General features: G+C 32.5%; 3 protein-coding genes across 7 annotated transcripts; 1 reads left to right on the forward strand and 2 right to left on the reverse strand.

Moving 5' to 3' along the window:
• The first annotated feature begins 1,804 nt into the window (after window positions 1-1,804).
• PIP1-3 (aquaporin PIP1-3) lies at window positions 1,805-3,861 on the forward strand. The gene is made up of 4 exons (XM_003517422.3): window positions 1,805-2,461; window positions 2,604-2,902; window positions 3,379-3,519; window positions 3,603-3,861. The coding sequence occupies exons 1-4, from the start codon at window positions 2,137-2,139 to the stop codon at window positions 3,696-3,698; spliced, it is 861 nt and encodes a 286-aa protein (XP_003517470.1). The 5' UTR covers window positions 1,805-2,136; the 3' UTR covers window positions 3,699-3,861.
• A 1,292-nt stretch (window positions 3,862-5,153) lies between these two features.
• LOC100777350 (mitogen-activated protein kinase kinase kinase YODA) lies at window positions 5,154-13,101 on the reverse strand. Of its 5 annotated transcripts, none has more exons than XM_014777021.3 (14): window positions 12,864-13,100; window positions 12,682-12,749; window positions 12,420-12,467; window positions 10,321-11,082; window positions 9,312-10,025; window positions 8,556-8,643; window positions 8,259-8,321; window positions 7,824-7,984; window positions 7,627-7,702; window positions 7,397-7,456; window positions 7,201-7,308; window positions 6,818-7,054; window positions 6,445-6,536; window positions 5,154-6,025 (listed from the first exon to the last, which is right to left on the reverse strand). In XM_014777021.3, exons 4-14 carry the CDS (start codon window positions 10,848-10,850, stop codon window positions 5,545-5,547), a joined length of 2,610 nt encoding a protein of 869 aa, XP_014632507.1. In that variant the 5' UTR covers window positions 10,851-11,082; window positions 12,420-12,467; window positions 12,682-12,749; window positions 12,864-13,100; the 3' UTR covers window positions 5,154-5,544. The 5 variants fall into 5 exon arrangements, with proteins under 5 accessions (XP_014632507.1, XP_014632510.1, XP_014632501.1 ...); XM_014777024.3 differs by having other exon boundaries at window positions 12,414-12,467; XM_014777015.3 differs by having other exon boundaries at window positions 12,312-12,467.
• A 2,813-nt stretch (window positions 13,102-15,914) lies between these two features.
• LOC100777876 (uncharacterized) lies at window positions 15,915-18,695 on the reverse strand. The gene is made up of 2 exons (XM_003516658.4): window positions 18,332-18,695; window positions 15,915-17,497 (listed from the first exon to the last, which is right to left on the reverse strand). Exons 1-2 carry the CDS (start codon window positions 18,452-18,454, stop codon window positions 16,325-16,327), a joined length of 1,296 nt encoding a protein of 431 aa, XP_003516706.1. The 5' UTR covers window positions 18,455-18,695; the 3' UTR covers window positions 15,915-16,324.
• Between the last annotated feature and the right edge of the window lie 5,203 nt (window positions 18,696-23,898).

Genomic DNA, 23,898 nt, shown 5'->3' on the forward strand with positions numbered 1-23,898 from the left:
TTTTAAGGAATATTAAAATAATTGATCCTATTAATTATTATATTATTTTAAGGTATATTAATATAATTTAAGGAATTTATTGCTCTTATCACGTATTCTCTTACTTTTACCTACCTAAGTTAACGTTCACTAATATGAGGTTTTGTTGTCAAGATGGAAGATGCATTAAAGAAGGTTATTGGGTCCTTCGGTTTATTGTGAGTGCTTTATTAAAGCCTTGAATTCCAAGATGAATTCTTTTTGTGTCATTTTTGTTTTGTATGCTTTGTTGCATTGTATGTTATTCTTGGGACTAAAGTTTAATACAACTTATGATACTACTGTCTTGAATGTGAATTTTGTTGGTTACACAGTTACATTTGCCGTCAATTACTTTAATTGTTTATGAGAATTGAATGTAGTTGCTTAAGAAGGGTGCTTTAACCTCAAGGTTAATCTTCAAAGCTGTGTTTTTTTTTTCTTCGATATTTGACTTGCCAAAATTCAAATATTAGTCATGATGATGCGGTTTAGGTTAGATGGATGTTGTGCTTTTGAAAGCTTAATTTGGAGTAACAAGTGTCATAAAAAATAGATTTAATTGGGAGTCAAATGATAGCTAATTTAGTAATAAATCATTTACTCGAATAATATTAAATTCAATCTCTCTTAAATAAGTTATTGGATTTCAAACTTTATCAATTAAAAAATATGATTGAGAAGAGATAATTTTACTAAAAATGGTGTAGTTTTGTAACGCAAGGACGTTGTGAAGTGTTGCAAACTTGCAACAGAATGGCTGATGCTAGAAAGGCAAAGCCGTTTGATAGAGGCTGAGGCTGTCACTTTCCCAACGGTTCACCAAAGGGCCAATTCTTCTTTGCTGTCACCTAACCTGCGACTCTCCTTTCCTACCGTTAAAATCCCATTTTGCATCTGTCAAGTAAGGCTGTTCAAAAAAATTGATTTTAAAAAAATAAGTATAATTATAACTAATTATATAAAAATAATTATAATTAATTTTATAACTATAGTTATTTTAAATAATTTATTTTTATTCATTCATAAATGATTATGTAATTGATTTTAAATATAACTTGTTATATAACTAATTTATTGATAACCAATTATATATTCGTACGTATTTTAAAAACAATAATTGATAATATCAAATTATAACTAATTATATAAAATTAGTTATAATACACAATTATTATATAGCTATGGTTATAGTTATATAAATATTCAAAAATCACGAGTATCCCTATCTGCAATACTCTTTCTTCACTAATACTATTATATGGTCACACAACTAACAATGTTATGAAAGAAAGATAAAAAGAACCGTCTCTACCTAGCTAGGATAGTGAATCACTTTGCTCTAGTTAGAGCAAACTCCAAATTTAATCATTGAATCTGATAGTTTTAATATTTAATCTTAAACTTTTCAAAATAATTCCTATACACGTAGATTATATGTACATATCAGGTGTGTATGACATAAATGACAAATTACAATTAAAAAACTATTAAAACTAAAGTAATATTGCTAGTTTGTGAGGTTCATGGGACAGGGATGAAGATTCAAAAACTTGACGCGATGAAAATTCATGAACTTCCTTTTAAATACGTATGGTTTTTGTTCTTGTCACTGTATACGTCTTTTCTGGCATTGTTTATGAACTTATCCAGTGCGCGTGACTTCACTAACTTCATTATTCATGTAAAGGATCAAACGTCTCCAAACAGCTATTTTTTTTATAAAAAAAAAGTTCAATAACAAATCATTTATAACACCCTGTTTGTCTGCGCCGGAAGATAAGAACAACGGAAGATACCAACCAGATCCTGTCAACATCCTCCCGCCCTTTCCAGAACCATCTTTCACTAAAAACGCAATTATCTTAAACCTAAAGCACTTTAACCTCCAATATCTTGAGTAACACAGACCCTATCCAAAGGGGAAAAAAAAGTTACTTATAACTAACTAAAAAGGAAAAGCAAAAGTTATTATTCCCATCATTTGCCAGCAAAGCAAATAATAATAGACTTGTAAGCTTTTTCCAATCTCCACTCACTATATAACAAACTAATCTTGAGGAGAGAAACCAAACCACGAGTAAAAAGAAAGAAGGTTTTTTTAGTATAGTTAACAGCATGGAGAGGGAGGAAGATGTTAAGGTTGGAGCACAGAAATTCTCGGAGAGGCAAGCACTGGGTACAGGAGCTAAGAGTGACAAGGACTACAAGGAGGCACCACCAGCACCCTTGTTTGAGCCAGGGGAGTTAAAGTCATGGTCTTTTTACAGAGCTGGGATCGCAGAGTTTGTGGCCACATTCTTGTTCCTCTACATCACTGTCTTGACTGTCATGGGTGTCAACAGGGCACCCAACAAGTGCTCTTCTGTTGGCATTCAAGGAATTGCATGGGCTTTTGGTGGCATGATCTTTGCCCTTGTCTACTGCACTGCTGGAATATCAGGTTAACATAATATTTTGGTTTCATGTTTTAAAGTTATGCATGTTAACTATATATACCCAAAGAGGTGACGTCGATCTCACCTGGTCAGATAAGGTTTTGTTGTTGTTTAAAGTTATGTATGTTTGAATTGTTGTTGGGACAGGTGGGCACATAAATCCGGCAGTGACGTTCGGTTTGTTTCTGGCTAGGAAGCTGTCCCTGACGAGAGCCGTGTTCTACATTGTGATGCAGTGTCTTGGAGCTATCTGTGGTGCTGGTGTGGTCAAGGGGTTTGAGGGGAATGCAAGGTATGAGTTGTTCAAAGGTGGAGCGAATTTTGTGAGCCATGGATACACCAAGGGTGATGGCCTTGGAGCTGAGATTGTTGGCACCTTTATTCTTGTTTACACCGTCTTCTCCGCCACTGATGCCAAGAGAAACGCTAGAGACTCTCACGTTCCGGTACCCATTCATCATCTTTCTTCTCTCTTCTCATTTGTGCAACTTTAAGCCAAAGTGTGTAAACAGGTTTATTAGCTAGGTAGAAGAGATAAACTCACTAAACTTCCTTTACAGAGAGTTTATGTTCGGAATTTACTTTTTCTAAGAAATATGGTGAAAAAGCTTTACCAATAAGGTCTCAAGTTTAAACGATTGGAGTGAGAAATTAAACTTTTTGGCCTGTAATGGTTTTGGAGCAGATTTGCTTCCCATAAAGATAAATCTGATCTCTAAAATACTACTATGATATAGGTATGATATATAAAATATTATATGACAAAATGACAAATATAGAGAGGAATTATGTAGATGTTAATAGAATTTTTGTGATTTGAAGGTCTCTACTTACCTATATATTTACACTTGGAATGTTTTTTTTTTTTTTTTTGTGTGTGTGGACAATGTAATAACTTGGTGTTTGTGTGATAAAATTGTAGATTTTGGCCCCTCTTCCAATCGGGTTTGCTGTGTTTTTGGTCCACTTGGCTACCATTCCTATCACAGGAACTGGCATTAACCCAGCTAGGAGTCTTGGTGCTGCTATAATATACAACCGAGACCATGCTTGGGATGACCATGTATATGTCCTTTCACTTATGTGCCTCTTTGTTTTTCTTACAAGTGACTTATTTAACGGTTTAATTTTGATTTTGGCTTACAGTGGATTTTCTGGGTTGGACCTTTCATTGGAGCTGCCCTTGCTGCTGTATATCACCAGATAGTGATCCGAGCAATTCCTTTCAAGACAAGGGGTTAACCAATCCTTCATCCATCTCTGTGTTTGAATTATCTACCTAGTGGGGGTCTTTTTGTATGTTTGCCCAATTCATATGGAATATCTTTTTGTTTAAAATCCATCATGTGTGTAAATTATGACCTTAATTACTACCTACTTGTTTGTGAACTCGATAGATTGTGGAGATTTTTGCCTGCTGTTATGCGCCTTATGCATAGTGCTTGTTAATTTTTTTTTAACCCTCAGAAGCACACTATTCAGTATTATTTATTTATGTAGAGGAGCAGAATATGTAGAAAACAAACAAACGTAACCTTAGTAAAATTACAAGAAGCATCTCTTTTAGCAATATTATTTTAATTTTTTAAATTATTAAATGACAGTTATGTTAATTTCTTACATTATTTAAATATTGATTTTTTTGGCAACAAGAACTAAAATGACTGGTTTTTAATAATTTTTAAGATTAAAATGTTTTTTTTATAATTTTAGGGATTAAATTGATTAATGTCGTATAAGAAAATGCTCACGCCTTTAATTTCCCACGAAAATCTAATTGTAATTGTAGAACAACGGACAACATGAATTGCATCGTGTCTTGTTTTAGTCATTTATTTAATTTTATCTCTACGCCCAGAAAAATTACTTTTTGATCTGTAACAAAAACAAAATTATTTTTTGTTCGTGGCTGGAAGATATTCTTGTAGAAGTATCAATAGCCAAGAGAGAGAAGATAGAAGCACTGAACAGGAAACTAGAAAGTTATGTTTATGACCGTTGCATCGTAGTAATTATTGTGTTTAGAAAGTTGTGAAAAGTTTAACCGTTAAAATCTTCTCTGTTTGTTCCTCAATTTACTGTGCCTGTTTTTGGATTTGGACCACCATTTGATGCAGATCACAGCAAAAGCTACAAATATATAGCTTATGAATTTTCTGTGTAACGTAATTTTATGAAAAACGTGTCTTCAACAGTTCAACCTGTGGCGAAACTCGAAACAAACTATCATCTGGCAACCAACTATACTAAAACTTTCTTGCTTAATCATAAAATTCTCAAAAATTTCACTCGTTTGTTATTTTTCCATATAAATTCCAATCAGTTTAATGGTCAAATATTATTTTTATTAAATATAATTTTAGATGTCAAATATTTATATTAAGTACAAGTAAAAAAATTGGATATTGAAGAACTATTTTGACGTTTAGTTTGAACGACCAAAAATAAAATTTTACTCAAATGGGCCACTTTGTACGACGGACCTGAGTGAGGGTGGGGTCAAATGAAAAGCTGCAATTCTGACAACTCTGCAAGTCATCTGCCATCTGAAATTCAGCGTCTCTTAAATACTAAATGTCCTTCAAAAATCAGCAGATGGTATAGCATTCGTATAATAATAAAGGTTGATAAAACATAGCAGCAACCAGCAGAAAAGCAAGTTGACTAGAATAATAATGAATAATCCAAGCAAGCACATACGGGAGGAAAATGTTGCTTAAATTCAACTTCAATTTGGTTCCTAACCATCTGTAGAACATATCTTTGTTTTTTGTGCACTTAGGCTTTTGGCGCCACCACTATTTTCAGCTAGAATGATCAAATACAACATAGTGACCGAACCAAGTTAATGTACATTTTCCTAAAATGCCAAAATAAAAAATGTTTTTAATAAGGCTGAGGCTAAAGTTTTATATCATATCCAAGGGCATCCACTCTAAAATTGAGGATTTTGCACCATCTTTGTGGACCCAAGAAATATATACGCTATGCAATCCAAAATGAGTTTGTTACTTCCAAGTCATTCAAAGAGTATATATATATAACTCTACTCCATGAGCTATCAGCATTGAAGCACCGGGGTTAAGATCTAGGAATGAAATTTTCTTACATGATCATTTAACAGCTGCTGCGATACACCATCCGCTAAATATGACTTCCCATCGTAAAATTCTCTTGGGAGTCCCTGGCCAACCCTCCTATTATGGTTTCCAAGAGCATCATTGTTGGATGAAACTATATCCGGGCAAGCAAAAGTGCTTTTCAGAATCCTCCAAAGTGGGTCACAATTTGGCTCCTGATAAGCAGTGCTTCCATTTGAATTAAGAGCATTTTGAGGTCTTTGTATCACATTGATACCTTCATGTGAGAATATTGGCTGCTTTGTTAGATGAAAAGGGACTGCACCAATGCCACCAGTGAGTGGTGTAGATGAGCCTGATGCAGTGTGAGGACTAGATATGGGAGATGGAGACAGCCGTCCAGTCACATGCAGTAACCTAGGAGGCAAAAGTGGGCTCCCAGCAGGAGGGGACACAGGACATGAAATGTTCCTTGGTGTATGGGCTTCACTGGAAATATGGGATGGGAAAAAATGTTAGTTCATTTTCTTTGACAACACAGACAATTCTCATGCCCTTTTAAAAACAAATTTGACCAATTTTCCTTAATGGCCATGACATCAGTACCATAATAGTCACTTTTCCAAGTTACTAAAATGTTGAAGCTTAATTATGAAAATACTTATCAGGCGAGTATTAAAAGCACTGTAGGTACCTAAGCTTACACTCAAGTTTCCTTTCAGGAAAAGAGAACAAGTGGGCAATTTTGTAACATGGTTTTAATAATATGATTACAAGTAACAACAATCATCAGGGATGCATGAGTTAACACATGCGTATGCCTGTGTATAACCACATATTTGTTTCATCTATGCATGTGATTTTTCTCATGCTTGAGTGTGTGCTTTTGAGAGAGAAGAGAGAGAGACCTTGATCCTGAGCCAGTTCTCGAGCTTCTAGACAGATATGTACCAGCTGCTTCTGAAACTAAGGCTAAATTATGTTTTGCAGGTCCAATGGCCTAAAACAATGGTAGAACAATGATAGTAACAAACTCGAGAAATCTGTAAAAATCCAAACTGAATAAAAAGACAGGAAAACAAAACAAGTATTCATATGCTTCCCATGAATCAAACATAATGAGGTTCCAACAATTTTTAATAAAATTCAGGCATTCAAACCCTTACGCCAGAAATTTTATTTTTTACTTATTTCATATACTTCACAAATTTTGGAAAAACAAGAGTAAGAAACTAAGAACTACAGTGAAACAGTATCACGAACACTTCTAATTGCTTTTACCAGAGATCTCATAGCATTCACAAAATCAGGTTTTGCTTCTGAAGGATCAGCAGACAGAATAGGTCTTCCCAGTGTGGCTTTTTTAACAAATGGATGCAGCAGAAGTTGAGCAGCAGAGGGACGATGCACTGGATTCCTTTGCAAGCATTGCCTGATAAAATCTTTTCCATCTTCTGATAGATGATCTGGCATTGCAGGAAGGTCCTTGCTGTTTCCAATCTTAAACATAGCCGCAACCTAACATGTAGTACGACAGAAAGAAAGATGAGCAATGAGCATTGTATACAAACATGTGCTCCAACAAAGAGATTCATATATTTTTTATCAGAAAATATATGAAATGGTATTCAGTCTTTTCTAGTTTGTTGTCAATATTCCCTAACCCCTTCGTATTGGCTCCAAGGAGGTTTTGTAGTAGCCATCTCAAAAACGGTAGAGCCAAGGCTCCATATATCAACAGCAAGATTACAACCATTTGAATTTTTTATCACCTAGACAATCAAAGCAGTGACACAAACAATATTATATCAAAAGCATCAATAACAAAAAAATGCAAGTTAACAAAGAAATCATACTGACCTCAGGTGCCATCCAGTAAGGACTTCCTTTGAAAGATAATGGACAGGATTGCCCACTTATCTGCAATTAGTTTCAACAAGTAATGTTGTAAGCAATGGCCCCATGTCGAGGCGTAGACTATATATTTAACTCAAGTCAGATTATCCAATGCCCTAGAGCCGCTTCTTTTATCAACACGAAGATAAATGTTACATGCCATATACATAAAAATATATTTTAAAAGCTCTTACATGCTTTGCCATGCCAAAATCTGCCAATTTTACCCTCCCATTAGGATCCACCAATATGTTTGCTGCTTTAATGTCTCTGAGTAAAATCCAGTAATTGGACAAGAGGAAAATAAGTTTAAGAACATTAATAGTAAAGTTGATAATTGAAACAGAACTTGAAGATAGTCATGTGGGTTATAATGATCAACAAGACTCACCTATGAACAGTGTTCTTAGCATGTAAATAAGCAAGACCTAACAGAATTTGCCGAGTATAATTACGAATAACAATTTCACTAAGCTGGCCATACTGTTGAAGCAACTTATAGATTGACCCACCAGAGACATACTCCAAGTATATATAAAGTTTGTCATCTACCTGTTTATTATAAAGAGCCATAAATCACTTAAAACAATCTTAAGTATCAACATCTTCTCTTAAATATTTAGTATTTTAGTAGATTGTCAAATTTCTAAAAATAGTTGTGTATTCCTCAGAACATAGTAGCAAGCATAGTTGCTGACTTATTTGTGAGTAATGTGTATTTTGCCTAGTTATAGTTACCGAGTTTCCAATTGTTTGTATAAAATAGGAAAATGACGCACAACATTGTTCCACCAATATTAGAATAAAACAAGTCCAATAAAGATACCGTCTCAGATCCATAATATTGGACTATATTTGGATGCCGCAGATGACTTAGCAATGCAATTTCCTGCAAGATGCAACTGGTTTGAGTGACTATGCATAATTGGTGCATATCTATCTGTATGTTGTACAGAGAGAGCAAGAGACTCTTGTATAGCTAAATGGATTTTCCAAAATTATCCTTAGTTTTTTTATAGTAGGGGAGGGGGTAATGGTAATTCAGTAAATTAAGTTGTTTTCCACTTTAAAAATGAGGCATATGTAATGGAGGAAGTGTGTTAATCGATAAGAGCAAGCTTACTTGGCCAAGTTGTTGAGCACTTTCCCTTGATTTAGCATCATCTGAAAAAAGAGTTACCTCCTTCATTGCACACATCTCACCACTTTCACTATGGATCAGAAGTTAAACTAAATCAGATGTAAAAGAAGAAACTATTTAATGCACAAATGATAGATAGCCCACACCTTGAGACACAAACGACAGAACAATCACAATATCAAATTAGAATCATGCCCAGTGTGACATTAATTGATTGAGGATAAGTCAAATAATACAACAAAATCAGCTAAGAGCAACTTCAATGTTGCAACTCTAATAGAGAGTGTTAGTTTTGATTTTGATTCCTGTTTTTTTATTTTCATTCTGGGTGTGTTTTGCTAGTTGATTTTTTGTTTTTTTTGCTGAATCGTTCTGATTCTGGGTTTCATTTCTTCTGGGCAACTAATGTGCTGAACCATCCCCTGATTCTGGTTTCATTTCTTCTGTTACAGTAGCTGAAAAATTCTTTTCTAATCAGAAGCAACTGTTACTTACAAAAGAATGGTTCTTACACTTGTCTCGCCATGTCAATCTGCTCCAATCATGAACTTTTGTAAGAACAAGTTCTAATTTTTAAGAACTGGTTAAGCATCTCTTGTTGGAGATGCTCTAACTAAATTCAGAATTCTAAAATCATGCATACAAAAAAAAAAAAATCCTAATACGAATAATATTATTATAGGCCCAACTGTAGAAAATATACATAAATATGAACTTGGAATAACAATTACTAAATACCTGTTAAAACCAAGATATACATGCCCAAATGTCCCCCTTCCAAGCAGTTGTCCCTTTTTCCAGCGTGAGCCAGGGCTTGTTAGATTTTCTGCTATGCTGGGACTACGAGGTGCTGAAGGAGTAGTAGTTGCAGAATATGTTGGAGAAAATGGACAATAATTAGGGATTGTTATTGGAGGAAGAGGTAATCGGTGAGTCTGTTGTTTCACATCATCAGGGCGTCTTGTGGGCGATTCTAATGTAGCACTTCCAGCACATGGATGAAGAGGGGAGACAGCACTGCTGTGTATCCTGGAACTGAAACCGGGACTTTTCATTCCGGGACTGGGTATTGGAGAACACTCAGGGCTACACCTGTTCTGTGGGCAGAATATCTGCACTGTCAGATCCCCACCAACTGAATTATGGCCTGAACCTGGACTAGAGCAGTGTCCAGAAGCTAAATCTGGATATGGCTTTCCTGTACAGAATCCAGAGTTCAAAACTTGCTCGGAACCAAACGTTCTCAGTGGACTTCTAGAAGGACTTGACATTGAACTGTCTGGAGCACTCCATAAACCACCTGAACAAGCTATTTGTGGATTCGGCATATGCAAAGAAGCCCCTTTGGGTGTGTTAGATAAAATTTGATGATTGCACAGTTGAGGAGCTGGTTTTGAGGATACCCTTGAGTTTTTTGGGATGGTAATGGGCGGCTGATCCTTGTGAACCCCACTTTAGGTATTGAAATAAATTCAATTAGAGAAGGAACAGTAAATAAGGGAAATGCATGGAAAGGATTAAAAAACTAGCATACCCCATTGCCCGGAGGCTCCTCTCTATGCGAAGGTATGGGGGAGGAATATTGTACACAGCCTTACCCTTGCAAATGCAAAGAGGCTGTTTCCAGATTTGAACCCATGACCAACAAGTCAATAAGGCACAACTTTACTGTTGTGCCAGGGCTCGCCCTCAAATGCATGAAAAGTATTAAAAAGGAAAATATGCATTTAAATGGATATAAACCCACCTGACAGTACTGTGAACGGTAGCTCGGTTTCCATTTTCAGAGTCAGATGCCAGAGGACTAAGAAAATGTGAGTCACATTGGTCATCACTATCAATAGAGCTGCCGCTAGAAATTGATGCAGTGCCAATATCTTCCTCAGCATCTGTAGGTTCTCCCCCGTTAAAAACACAACCAGGTTTCGGTAAGGGGAAATATAGAGATGATTTTGAGCCCCTGGTGCTTTCTGGTTTTGATGTTACACTAGTTCCAGAATTTGCACGATTGGTGGAGAGGCGATGCGTCCCTGGGAGTGGGAGTGGCTGAGCAAGAGGTCTTTCTGCAAAACTTTGTAGGCGGGAGACATGTGTTGAGGGTGATGGTGATGTTGTAGGCACAAGGAATGTGGTTCCCTTCTCTGAGATAGTGTGACTATGATGTCTCCTAGACCCTCTTGATCTATTTAATTTCCTTTGTATTGTATCAATAATACTTTTCCTTTTTTCTTTCCTTTTTACATCTTTGGATGAAGACTTTTTCCACCATGATGACATGTCTTTTAGAGAATCTTGCAAAACACACACAAAAATGACAGAAAATATCTACTAACTTGTGCAAATTAACATTTGGCAATAAACAGCTGTCATATGTGCATTACAGGGCCAAATCTATGATTCTTGTCTGTAAAATGGCAAATTCATACATGCCATCCAAATCTCCACTGAAGAGTACTATTCTGTTCCACATTATAGATCATAAAAGAGGAACGTATCGCACCAAAAGAACCTGAACAGAAAGTTCCAATGTTAGCTTAGTTCTTACCCAAAATAAACATTTAATAATTTTAATATATTATGCATAAAGCTGACTGAGATCAGATAATTGATAATCAATGTTCATAAAAGCCTTTTTGTTGGTTGGATGTTCAGATTTAGGATAAATGCATACATAAAGTGTAAGATAAACTTCAAGAATCTCTTTTTAGGAAAAGTACGATATCAAATGAAACACTGGAGACTACAGTAGAAATATGGAAGGATATTAAAAATTCCGATGAAGAAAACATATATTAAAAGGTACAATCTTGAGGAAAAATATCCATAATAGAATACTTACACAATGGATGACAGATTATTTCACACTGGCAACCAAACATAAGTAGTTGAAGTTCTTCCAAAAGGTATCTTGATCAGAATTGCCAAAAAAAAAGACACAGCACTAAAAAATTAACTTCTAAGAAAATAGCACATCAAGTGTCCTGGTCTATGGCAATTATTGGATCCTAACAGCTAGGCTAACGCTGGCCAATGTATGTTCAAATGCTTTCACACCCTAAAGATAAATCCAGGGAAAACCATTAAAGTTTCTCTAATTCAAAATTAGTACGCATGCTGACGATATCATAACTTACGACAAAGTACCGTGGAAGTTTTATTGATTTAGTCTACAATTAATGCCGAAGTGTCACACTCCTGAACACCCGGTGAATGCATTTATATGGCATTTACACCAACCAAATTTAATTTCAGTAACGCCTGTGTTTGGAAACCCATTTGCATCTTGCTCAATGAAGGTTTCCGGGTTCCAATGCACCAACGTCGAAAGAACCCCAAGGATGGATTGACATTACGGTCATTGTTTTTAAATGGCAGCGCCATGGCCGCCTTGGTGTGGAGGATTTTTTGCCAACTACCATAGGCAATTTGTGAAGGGAGACCTGCTATGGCGGCACAATAGGCCACAATGGTGTGTTTATGTGGCAGAATTATGTCCTTCTGCCATCGCCACTGATAACATTGGCTTCAACCCAACATATTTCCAAACACATTCATTTTAAATTTGGAATACAAAAAAGCGAACACATGAAAAGAAGTATGCCCTATAAATGGGTATTAGAAGATATAATGTAGCTAGAAGCACTTAAGCAAGACATGCATTTCAATTCAAAACAGTAAAAGCACACGCAGAGTTGGATGACTCAGAAGATACATTACATAACTCTGCATTTGACATACCATAATTTTCATGGAGGCAATTATGTTTTCTGCAAATGGCAGTTAGAGGCATGACAATTCAAACATACAAGCCAAATTTCTTACTGCCTATTTCTCATGTACCCTTACTAGTAAAGGAGAATTGATGCAAAATCATCTCAGTCGTTGACAACAAACCTGTCAGTGTGAAAGAAAAAAAAAAGTAATCATCTCAATTTTTCTTCCTCTTTGTTCTGGAACTAGGACAACCAGCATTGTATAGGTGCATGACATTTAAAGATGGGAAGTTAACGAGCCCTAAGGAAAATGCTCGAAACTCAGATCTAATTATTCAATCAATCGTCTTAGAGCGAAAAAATTGCATAATCAACGAAATTTATGAAGAAATTACCAGCAACTATGAAGCACCTTGAAATTCAACTGAACACACGAGCACAAGAGTAGTAATTACTGACTTATCTGTCAAGGAAAGACACGGAATAAGAAAGTAGAAAGTTAAAATTCGAAAAGAAGCATCAGAGTTGAAGGATGAAAATGTAGTGCTGAATTCAGTAGAAGAAAGTGTAAACCTACAGTGACTGAATGATAAACGTCGACGGGTTGGTGAAGATGGTGTGGTGTGGTGTCCCTTCCCCGCAGACACAGAGACAATAAGCTGAAAATGACAGAGAGAAAAAGGAACGGAAAGGGACAGATAGAGAAGAGAAGTGAAGACTCAAGGGTGAATAGTGACTGACCAGACACCGACCGCAACAAAAACACTGGTTTATGTTTATGTCTCTCTCTGCGTTAATGAGATTACTTACTAATAGCATACTACTAGTAGTAGTGCTAAATTACTAATAAGTGGAAATAAAAGGACTCGTTGCGATGTCTTGTCTTGTAACAAAGTGGAACACAAAATCGTGGCCGTCTATTGAGGTTTCGCGATGCTGAGATGTTTTGTGTGGCGTCATTTATCAGCCAGTGATAGAGGGACACATGGGATTGGACCGGGAATGCTTCTTGCTTTCTAATTTTCTTAATGTTTCTTCAATATTTTTACACTCACTGTGATTTCAATATTTTCTTGAAGTAATATATCCTCTTATATTTTTTACATTAACTAAAAGATTTAATAAATTATGACTGAATATTAGAAATTAATTTAATATATATATATATTATCTTTAAAATTCAAATACAAATGTCGTTTTATGCTTTTAATTTCAACTAAACAGTTTAACAAGGCAAGTTGTAACTAAATATTAAAAACCAACTTTGAATACATATATTTTATCTTCAAGATTTAAACACATTTCTAATTAATGTGCACATGATATATCTATCCTCTTATATTTTTAATATCACTTGAACAGTTTAACTTAATTTTTTGTCCTTTTCAATTTATTATTTTTAATATTTTTAGTTCTAATTTGAATTTAAATATTTGTTTTAAAAAATATTAATAATTAAAATAACAATATATCATAATATAAAATATAAGTTATATGCTCAAAAATACTTATTTATTATAGGTTTTAAATATAGTATCATTTATAATTTTCAAAAAATTATTGTAAATTTGGTTGTATAAAACAAACGTATAATTTGTGTAATGCATTGATTAAAATACTAGTGACTATATATTTTTTAAGAGTTTTTTTTCTTTATAGAGACTACAGATGTTCCAACCCATTGGCTTAGAAACTATTATTGTGCTTATGATACATGATTATGGTTAGTTTAAGAAAATTTTACAAAAAAAATAAAAGCAAATTCTTATGTTAAATAAATCATTTTCTCACATGTAAATACAATTATAATCTTACATTAATGTGTCAATCCTATGAATTATATTTTTGAAGAGTTTAATAATTATACTAGTATAAAATTTTATACTATTAACCAAAATTCATTATATAAAAGTCAACAAACTTGATAATTTGTAATTGAATGATAATAATATAAAACTTCTTTACATTATCATTGTATAACTTATTCTTTCATTTTTTAAATGAAAAACTTAGATGGTTAATTAATCAAACTATAATAAATATAATTTTTTACAAAATTAGTATAAAAATAATAAATTTATTATATATAATAATTATGATTGGGTAACAATGTAATTTTTTTACATTATCCGTATATATATTAGTTGCTCTTTTTCTTTTCATTTTTAATTTATTTTATGCTATTATTATACAATTAAAGAAAGTTAGATAATTTATGTGTTATATTATATGTTTGGTTTTCTTTAAATTATAGCTTGGTGTAGGAAAAAAATTCCCGAAAAGAATATATCTTTTGTTTGAAAGAAAATTTATCTACGATACCCATATACATTCTTTAATTAAATTATTCTATTTTAAATTTAGATAAATGATGTCCCTTTCTTAATTTTTTTTATTAAAAACCTTTAAATTCTTCTTTGTTTTACCTAATTATTCATAAATTGAGTTGATTAAATTATTTTGAACTTTCTTCTCTAACTTTAATCTCTATGTCTACAAAATATTTCATTTTTTTATTTTGATTTTTCACAACATTTCTAACTTTAAAACTTTTAAAATTATTTTATGACTCTAAAAATATTATAGTCATAAAATAATTTAAAAAGATTAGTTGTTTTGTTTCATCTCAATTAAGTATACTAATTAACCTTCTCGCTTTTATCTATTTGGGATGAAGTAAATACAAGTACTTCTGTAAATAATCTTTAAAGCATGTGTTTGTTCTGTTTTGGATTAAGACGTTATCCTCTCTTCCTCCTAAATTTTAACATTACCAACAAAATTTAAGTATATCAAGTAATTGTTTTGTTCAAAAGATTGCCAGAATATTAAGTGTATATATACGGTATCTAAGGCTTTTTTTCTCTTGTTTTGTTCCATCTCAATTTCTAACATTACATGAATAACTTTTCCTGACTACATATAAGTTGTTGATATATTTGAAAGTAATAACTTTTGTAGATACGAATTACGAGCGTAATGGTCTAGCAACCTTAGATATTTTGGTGAATTGTATATACATAATATTCTCACAATCTTCGATGTCTCGGGTGTTGATTATGGACATGACTTGGTTGAACTTTCAGGATAAAAAAGATTAAAGTATTCGACGATAAAACTTATGAGACAGATACATGAGGGAAAAATAGGTCTAACACAAAGAAGAATTTATTAAATTATTAAATTAAATCATCTGTGATTTTTTTTATTTTAAGTTATTTTTATTTTTATCTTGATTTTATTTATATTCTCAGGTGCTAATTTCATACTTTATTTTTATCTAAAATAAAAATATCATATTAACATTAAATTCATTAATTGTATTAGTAAAATATTTTTATAATTTAATCTATTTTAAGTGTATTTAGTTATTATATATTTTAAAAATTTAAACAAAAACAAATTATTATTCTAAAAGAATTTATTTTTAAAAAATAAAATATTTTTTAAATATTCATATCCAATTAATCCAACTCGTTTATCATTGGATTGGATCCGTAAAAAAAAAAAAAGACCAAATGCATTGAGATAATATGAAAATTTAAATTACTTACTAGTACTCCAAGTTCTGCAGTCGCATTCCTACAATGACAATCAAGGCAAGGGGCAACGAAAAAAACACGTCATAGTCAAAAATCAAAATCGTCATTGGTTATTGGTAACCAATGTCTAGATGTCAACTATATTACACTTACAAACGAAAAGCATAAAGAATCGGGTGTGGAGAATGGAGATGCTCTAAATATAAAGCCATTCCTAATCCAAAGTAGGTTTACCTGCAAAATTTATAGCTAGTCTGCAAAACTTACCCTCATAGTTCAAACATTATCCCCACCATTCTATTTGGTAGATCTACCAAAGTAAAAATTCTTAGTTGCCTATGATTCAATTTAGTAGGGGTGGTGTTGGCTACTGTGATACAATGGCACAATTTTTTTTTTAATAAAAAATTCCATGTCAAATTCCAGCAAGGCTATGTTAAGTGAAAATCACTAAACTAAGTCAGTCCTTCCTTATTTGCGATTAGCCAACACCAGGTCAAATCATTGGGAAGAAAGACCAATTATTGGACGATCCTCCTTCCTTGCTTGCAACTTTCTCATTAGCCCACCAGTCAGCAACTATATTAGGAGCAGGAGAATCCCCTCCTTCTGCATTATCAAAGTTGAATTCTTTAGCAGCAGAAAATATTATACATTCATCCTTATGATGAGCCCTTTCCACATCTCCATTGTCCGCAGTCTGTTGTGGTGCATCATTGGGAGTTTCAGAGACAAGGACTTCTATTGAATTATCTTTTTTATCTTCTCCTGGTGCATCAGTTTTGAGTTTTGAAAGTGCCACTGCCTTGTTTTCCACACATTTTAATACTTCTTGGGCAGACACTTCAATAGAGACCCTATGGTTTACACTAATCTCATTCGGGTGATTTTTTCTTGGACGTGGGGACATTATGATATCAGAAACCCAGTGACTTGGAAGAAAACCAGCTTGAGTTGTGGATCTTATAGAATCAGGGGTTAGAGAGCCAGAACCTTGATGTGACTTGTGGTTTTCATTAGTAGACGGTTTATCAAAGTTTAGAAGCTTGGTAGGGTCACCTATTTGAAAGTCAAGGAGGAGGGAGCCACGAGAGTTAAAGTCAGTGTCAGGGAAAGGAGATGATGTGCCAGAAGGTGAGAAAGCAGATCTTGGTGAAATGAGTTGACCAACCGGGCTTCCAGGATGAAGCTGATAGGAGTGGAAATCATACTGAGAAATTTGGAACCTCTGATAGGTCTCACTATTTTTGGTGTTGGGGTCAAGCAGTTGAGCAAATGGCACTTCGGGTGAAGAAGGTGTAGTCAAGTGGACAGACTCAGGAGGGGGAGTGAAAGGAGCAGTTGATGGTTCTGTGGTGAATGTTGAGAAAACAGGTGGCGAAACTAATTGTGTTTCGTGTGCATAAGGTCCAATGGCAAAGATAGAGAAAGGACCACATGGGGATTGTGCAACTGAAGGAGGTTCCGAGTGAAGGAAAGATGCAGGAGATGAGGGAGGTGCAGAAAAGTGGAATGGGATAATAGGTGCTTGTGTTGAATTTACTGTTGCAGCAGCATCTGTGCCAGAAGCTGTTCTTCCGGTAACAAGGACTGCATGTCCGATGCGCTTTCGGTTATTGCCATGTCCAAAACACCAATACATGTTCAACCAGCTTCCCCAGCTTTTCTTCTGCAAGAAACAAACATTGAGTCATGTTCTCTAACTCAGACTATGATTTGAATGAGAAACATATACAAAATGAAAAACAAGAGTTTATGATTGCTTGCAGGATGAAGAACGTAAGAAGTCAATGAATGTGCCATACATGATAGGGTCCAGATCCAGAGGATACATACATATTATTAGCCTGTAACTAGACATAACAGTTTTGGAAATTTAATATGTACGCAGAAGACACAGAAAGTATGTAAATGTCTAATTCTGGCTAAAAATTTGTATTCATTGCAAAGGTGAGACTCTAAATCAATTGGCATTGGCTGGAAACAGTTTTTGCAGTGGTAGTTAGTTGTCTTCAAAGATCAGATTATCGTTAGTTGAATAATGAAAAGTTCAGTAGACTCAGAAGATAAATAAATAAATAAGCGATGATACATAAATGTATTAATTCAGCAAAAAGATAAATATACATAAATGTATTATCTCTTCGTTATATGGTATCTGTCCACTTTATCAAGTATTATGAAGTGGGTTCTACTAAACTCTTCACAAACTTCATATATCTTTTTCAAAAAGTAATGTTTGTTAAAAAAAAAAAAATTCTCTCTCTTGAAAAGACCATTCTTTTTGTATAAGAGATTGATTATAGCCACTTAGAAAAACAGAGCAAGATTCAACAGAAATGGAGAACATAATAAAAACTTGACCAAGAAAAACAGAGAACCGACAGGTCTCAAGCTTAAAAAAGATCAAATCCTCATCTTCATAATAACTGAAACAATCTCTCTCTTTTCCACAAAAGTGTTGCAAAACTGATAGAAGTGATCATGGAATTAATTATTATACCTGGACGTGAGGATGAGGTTGATTAAGGCGATTCTCGATGGAAGCGATGACAGTTGCAGCAGCGTTGATAGTCTCCAAAGTGTTGTTCACAGCTCTGGCATCGCCTCCATTAGCACCTCTCATTATCTACTACCTCTTTCTTTACAAATACAGATGGATATAAAAGCAGAGTAGCGGCGAACAGGGGAATAGATTTTTCTATATTCACCACATACAAAAAAAACAAACAAGCTTGAAATCGCAGAGGCATGAGCGTTGAGAGGAGTTTGATTTGTTATAAAATCAATATCTCTCTCTAGTTTAGTGCCATAGTTGGCTCGGGTGTTGAAGAGGTCAAAACACGACAATGAATGACTTGGTGCTCGTGTGATTTACGGGTCTTTGTTCATTTAATATTAAAACATGAGATGATATGATTGATGGGTGATGTTATTAAAGTGTCACGAACTTACTCAACTGCCCCTTTGACTCTCCCATTCAAATATTTTATCAATAACTTTTAGTTTTTTTTTTATCACTTAGCTCATATCATATTAATTATCATCTTTACTAAATGTTTGAAATATTATCATTTTTTTAGAAATGTTAATAATATTCTTTGAATATTATTTTATTATTTAAATTTTTTTCACAATTATAAAAAATAATAAAATCTATATTATATTTAATAATTTTGTTTTATGATTTTATAATTTTAAATAATAATAAAATATATGTTATGAAAAATATGGGAAAAAGTGTTGCTAACTTTATTTATTTATTTCTTAATGCTCGCCTTTGCATCACCGTCATCCTAATAAATTGCTACTAGTACCATGATGTGTGTGTAGCAGTGGTATTGGCCGCCACAAAAAAAGAAAAAGGAAAGGAGTGATTAGTGGGTTATTGTGCCAAAGTAATCAAGTGTATGTGCACGTGTGCATTGAGCCATTTCCCCAAAGTTTTCCTGCACACCACTCACTGGGCTTTCGGGGAACACCGCAGCCATATTTATTCCCCTTCCATCTCTTACTCTTTTTCCTTCATTATTAATTTATGGGTAGGATATGTTTTGTTCTTTCTAACATTATTTAAAATTAATTTTAGTCGGTTAAAATTCTTTTCTTTTCTTAATATTTTTATTTTTTTATATTTATAACTGTCATTAAATATTACTAGTAGTTAAAATAACTTTGATTACTAAAAATGAGAGGAATAAAAATAAGATTATTTTTTAATGACTAAAACTGAATTTAGAAAATTTAGACATCACAGATATATTTTACTCTCTTTTTATTATCTAAGAAGATTATTGGAGATTTTTTTTTCTTTCTGCAATTTATGCCCAAACCCATGCTTTTCTAGCTTCTAAAAAATTACTATCAAAAGGTGTTCAGGAGGTTAGTTGCTCGGTAGTTTTATTTTTCCCTTGTATCGAAAAAAAAAATTACTATCTAAACTTTGTTCGTTTTTTGGGATACCGGATCTTAAAATCAGCGTGAGATATTTTCCTTTTTCTTCATATTAAATTATCGGTTGCTGAAGTTTTGCCTTGTTTAAGTTTAACTACATGCTTGGGAAAATAAAGCATAAAAACAAAACAAGATAGGGATTTTGGAACCCAACCCAACATGCCAAATTGGAAATCAACTATAGCTACTACTTTTCTGAACTTTTAAGGTCAGCTTAGTCTGCCCATGCTAATGTGGATCAATTAGCAGATTTTCTTATGGGATACTGAATCTGTTTTTTTACAGAATTTTTCATAAAAAATATTTTTTTAAAAGATAATTAATTTTAAAAAATTCCATATGTTTGTTTCAGCTTCCTAAAATAATCAACTATAAGAGTTTAATGTCTATATACATATAATATAAAATAATTTTTCACTATGTCATTTAATTATAAATCATTATAGTTTGAATTATTTTAAATATTAACAAACTTGTTTGAATTATTTTAAATATCAATAAATTTATTATATATGATAAGTTGTGATTGAATGACTATGAAATACATAACTTTTTTCTCTAATTCTAAACAAGTATAAATTAGTTTATTCTTTTTTTAATTCTCTAAAAAAACGAGCCCTTAATCATTTTTATATCAAGATGACTTTCACTTATTTTTTTTGAAACAGACTGGCCCATTAACTTTGATAGACATACTTCTTTGACGTTGGGCTTTGTTTCCAATAGACATGTTAAGTCTGTATCTTCAAACGCAAAGTTCTTTTACTTTTCTTAAATTGTTTTTTTTAAAACTTTTTTATACCTCTTTTTTAAATTTTACTTTGGTTATTTTCATTAATTGTAGTTTTTGTCTACCGTCAAGAAGACAATGAAGTAGCAGTTAAAGAATAATTTTTGACAATTTTACGAAAGGGATTAAATTTAGACAAAATATTATAAAAAATGTTAAATCCAAGGTCTAGACAGAAATCCAAGGTCTAGCTGCACATAATTAGTTAGTTAAATATTACTACTAATAAATAACCTTCAAACATGTTTCTTTTGTGTGTCACTCCCTTTCTCCTTCTTTACATTTCATCTTTAAATTTTAAATCTGGGTATGAACTAAAATGAGTTCAATAACATTTACAATCAATGATTCTTTTTTAAAAAAATGTGTTTCAATAACATAAAATAAAATAAAAATTGATGGATAATTTTTTTTAAAAATACTGTACTAAAATTACATTTATAAATTTAATAAAAGTCGACACGGCTTCCCGTTTATGGGTCTCATTAGTCTTTATTACTACGTTAGTCACAACTCATGAGTGATGCAATCGAAGTCACGAGAGTCCGCTCATCAATGCAGCCTAAAATAAAATATCAAATTAAATTAAAGTAAAGGGTTTGTTTGTGAACCACTAAATACTAATGCAGCCTAAAAACCAACACTTTCGAGGTAGGTTCCTGCACACGTACGGCTGTGCCACCCTCCACCTATAACCAAATATTCTTCTCTATACTAAATAATTATTAATTTATTATCATTATTTTTTTATTAGAACACATGTATATTTTTAAAAGATATAACTGTTAGAAGTATTCATTATACGATTACATCATTTTTGTATAAGAGGTAAAAAAAAAATTGTAATTTTGAGTCGATTGATCTACTTAGGAGGTTGAATATTGCAGAATTGGGGATCATTTTCTTTGAGAGGTCCCACTTTTAAATAAAAGCCCACATGATAAATATATATTTATCTTATAGTATTTAGCTATTATCGTATTAGAAGAGCCATCAAGATGTGACTCCAAGACAATGACACGATTTAGCTATTATCCAATCCTATTATCATGTGCTACACAGTGGTATATGCTAAGCGGGGACAAAGTATGCAAGATCATATTTACTGTTCTAAAACACCAATATCAATTTCTTTCTTGCGTAATTTATCTTCTACAGGATCAAGTGTGGGGATGAAAAGTTGGAAGCCAGATTTCTTAAAAGATAACGATTGCACGTGCAGAAAATTAATAATATAAAATTATATTCCTTTCAACTCAAATATACATAAAAATAACTAATTTTATATTAATTAAAAAATTAACTTACATCATTTAATTTTATTAATCTCAAATACAAAAAATAAAATTATTCTTAAAATATATTTTAGAACATGTTATCATGATTAAACTTAAAAATAAAATTGCAATTAAATAAAAATATCTTAAGAATAATATCATTAAATAAGAATAAAATTAATTAAATTTATTTTTATTTAAGTCCAAAAATATAAAATATTTTTTTTTATACATGAGTTCGGAGTATCATACATGTTACAATCATTTGTAAATGTAATTTTTTTCTATTTCAAAACTATCCCAACAAGGATGCAAGAAGTTGAATGTCATGCAAAATTGTGACTCATAATTTCATCCTTAGTCTGACATCCTTTGTAAGTGATATACATTATAAGTTTTAGAGGGAGAGGAAAAAAAGTGGTTTTTAGATTTAATTAATAGCATGCTTGATTTAATTTAAATTTAGATAAATAATCATTTAATTTAAAAATAATAATAAAGCAGTTTTTATATTTCAAAAATAGCCGAACCAAATTAATGATAGACAGTATATAAAGAAAATGCTCTTTATAGAATTGAAAACTATCAACTTAGAAGTACATATTTGGTTGTTCATCTAATTTATTATCAGAAATTTGGAGACTAATTCAATGATCTATCACAAATTAAACGCAAGAAGAAGAATTTGAATAGTTTTTTCAACCTCCGTTTACATAAACATATCCTAAACCTAAACTTAAAGCTCAGTTTTAGGAAGCAGGAAATTGGTTCCACTATTCCCTCCCATATTAATGATGAATTTGCCACAAGGGTAAGGTAATAAGGAGCATCACTGAACATGGGTTTTGGTTGTTTTTGTCTTTTTAGACTAATCCAAGCCATTCATTGGAAAGACCATAAACCTGGTCTCACATGGGAGCATGTGCTCTCATCTATTCAAAACTCAAAAGAACCTTTCACACTAACTAATTGTTACAAACATCAATGCCATTCATTTAAGTCAACCCAACGGTCAGTGTGTTGTGTTGGCGTCCCAGGATCCTGATATTTATTTATTTATTTCAGAACAACACAGCCAATACTTGAAATAAAACCACCTCCAGCACGTTGTTTGTCTTTCTATTTTATACATACATATAAATAAATTATTTACACAATGTCAATTACATAGGTTTAATTGTGCGAGTTTCTGAATTTTTACCAAATTTTTAATTTCTAATTACATAGCCAGTACTTATATAAGAGAGTAAGATTACAAATTAAAAACTTTTACACTGATCATAACTTGAAATTAATTGTTAAAAAAACACTAGTGTAAAAAAAAAACACTAGATTAAACGTATACTTTTTTTTTTACCAAATGTAAGTGTTTTTTTTAATAGGAATTTAAATTTTGATTCACCGCACTAATCTTTGAGGAAGTAAAATACTCTTTAAGGGATAACTCATTTCCCGTAAATATTGTTTTATTTACATGGTCAAGAATCAAACTCTTGTGATATATTTAAAGGGTATAAATCACCCATTATGAGTACTTACCTGATTATATTTAATAAATTTTATATACTATTATGAATTTATATATTAAGCTAACTAATTAAATATGCTTAATTACTTGAGTGCAATATCAACTCCCTGACAAAATCGTTAAGCTAATAAAGCTATGTATTATTGACGCTGATATATTTCTTTCATATCAGTTTAGTTTTTCAATTAATTATGTAAAAGATGTTTTTTATAGAAAATAAATAAATTAATATTTACCAGAATGCTAATATAATGTTATTTCTCTATAGTACATGTTTTATTAATTAACGTAAATGTCAGCATAAAATTATTTATTTAAATAACCAATTCTATATTGAAAAAAGAATATACCGATTAATTTATTGTTTGAACTTTGAGTTCTGCTTTTGATGTATTCTTGTCCTCTCCTCGTGTTTTATATGCATGGATTCGTTGCCGTACCCCTTGACTGAAACATGATGTCGTTCCTTTCAAATAATTTGTACACTTTGCAAAATCAAGTTCATCATTGTATCTTTTGTT

This window comes from Glycine max, chromosome 1 (genome assembly GCF_000004515.6).
Source record: "Glycine max cultivar Williams 82 chromosome 1, Glycine_max_v4.0, whole genome shotgun sequence".
NCBI classification, from domain to species: domain Eukaryota; kingdom Viridiplantae; phylum Streptophyta; class Magnoliopsida; order Fabales; family Fabaceae; genus Glycine; species Glycine max.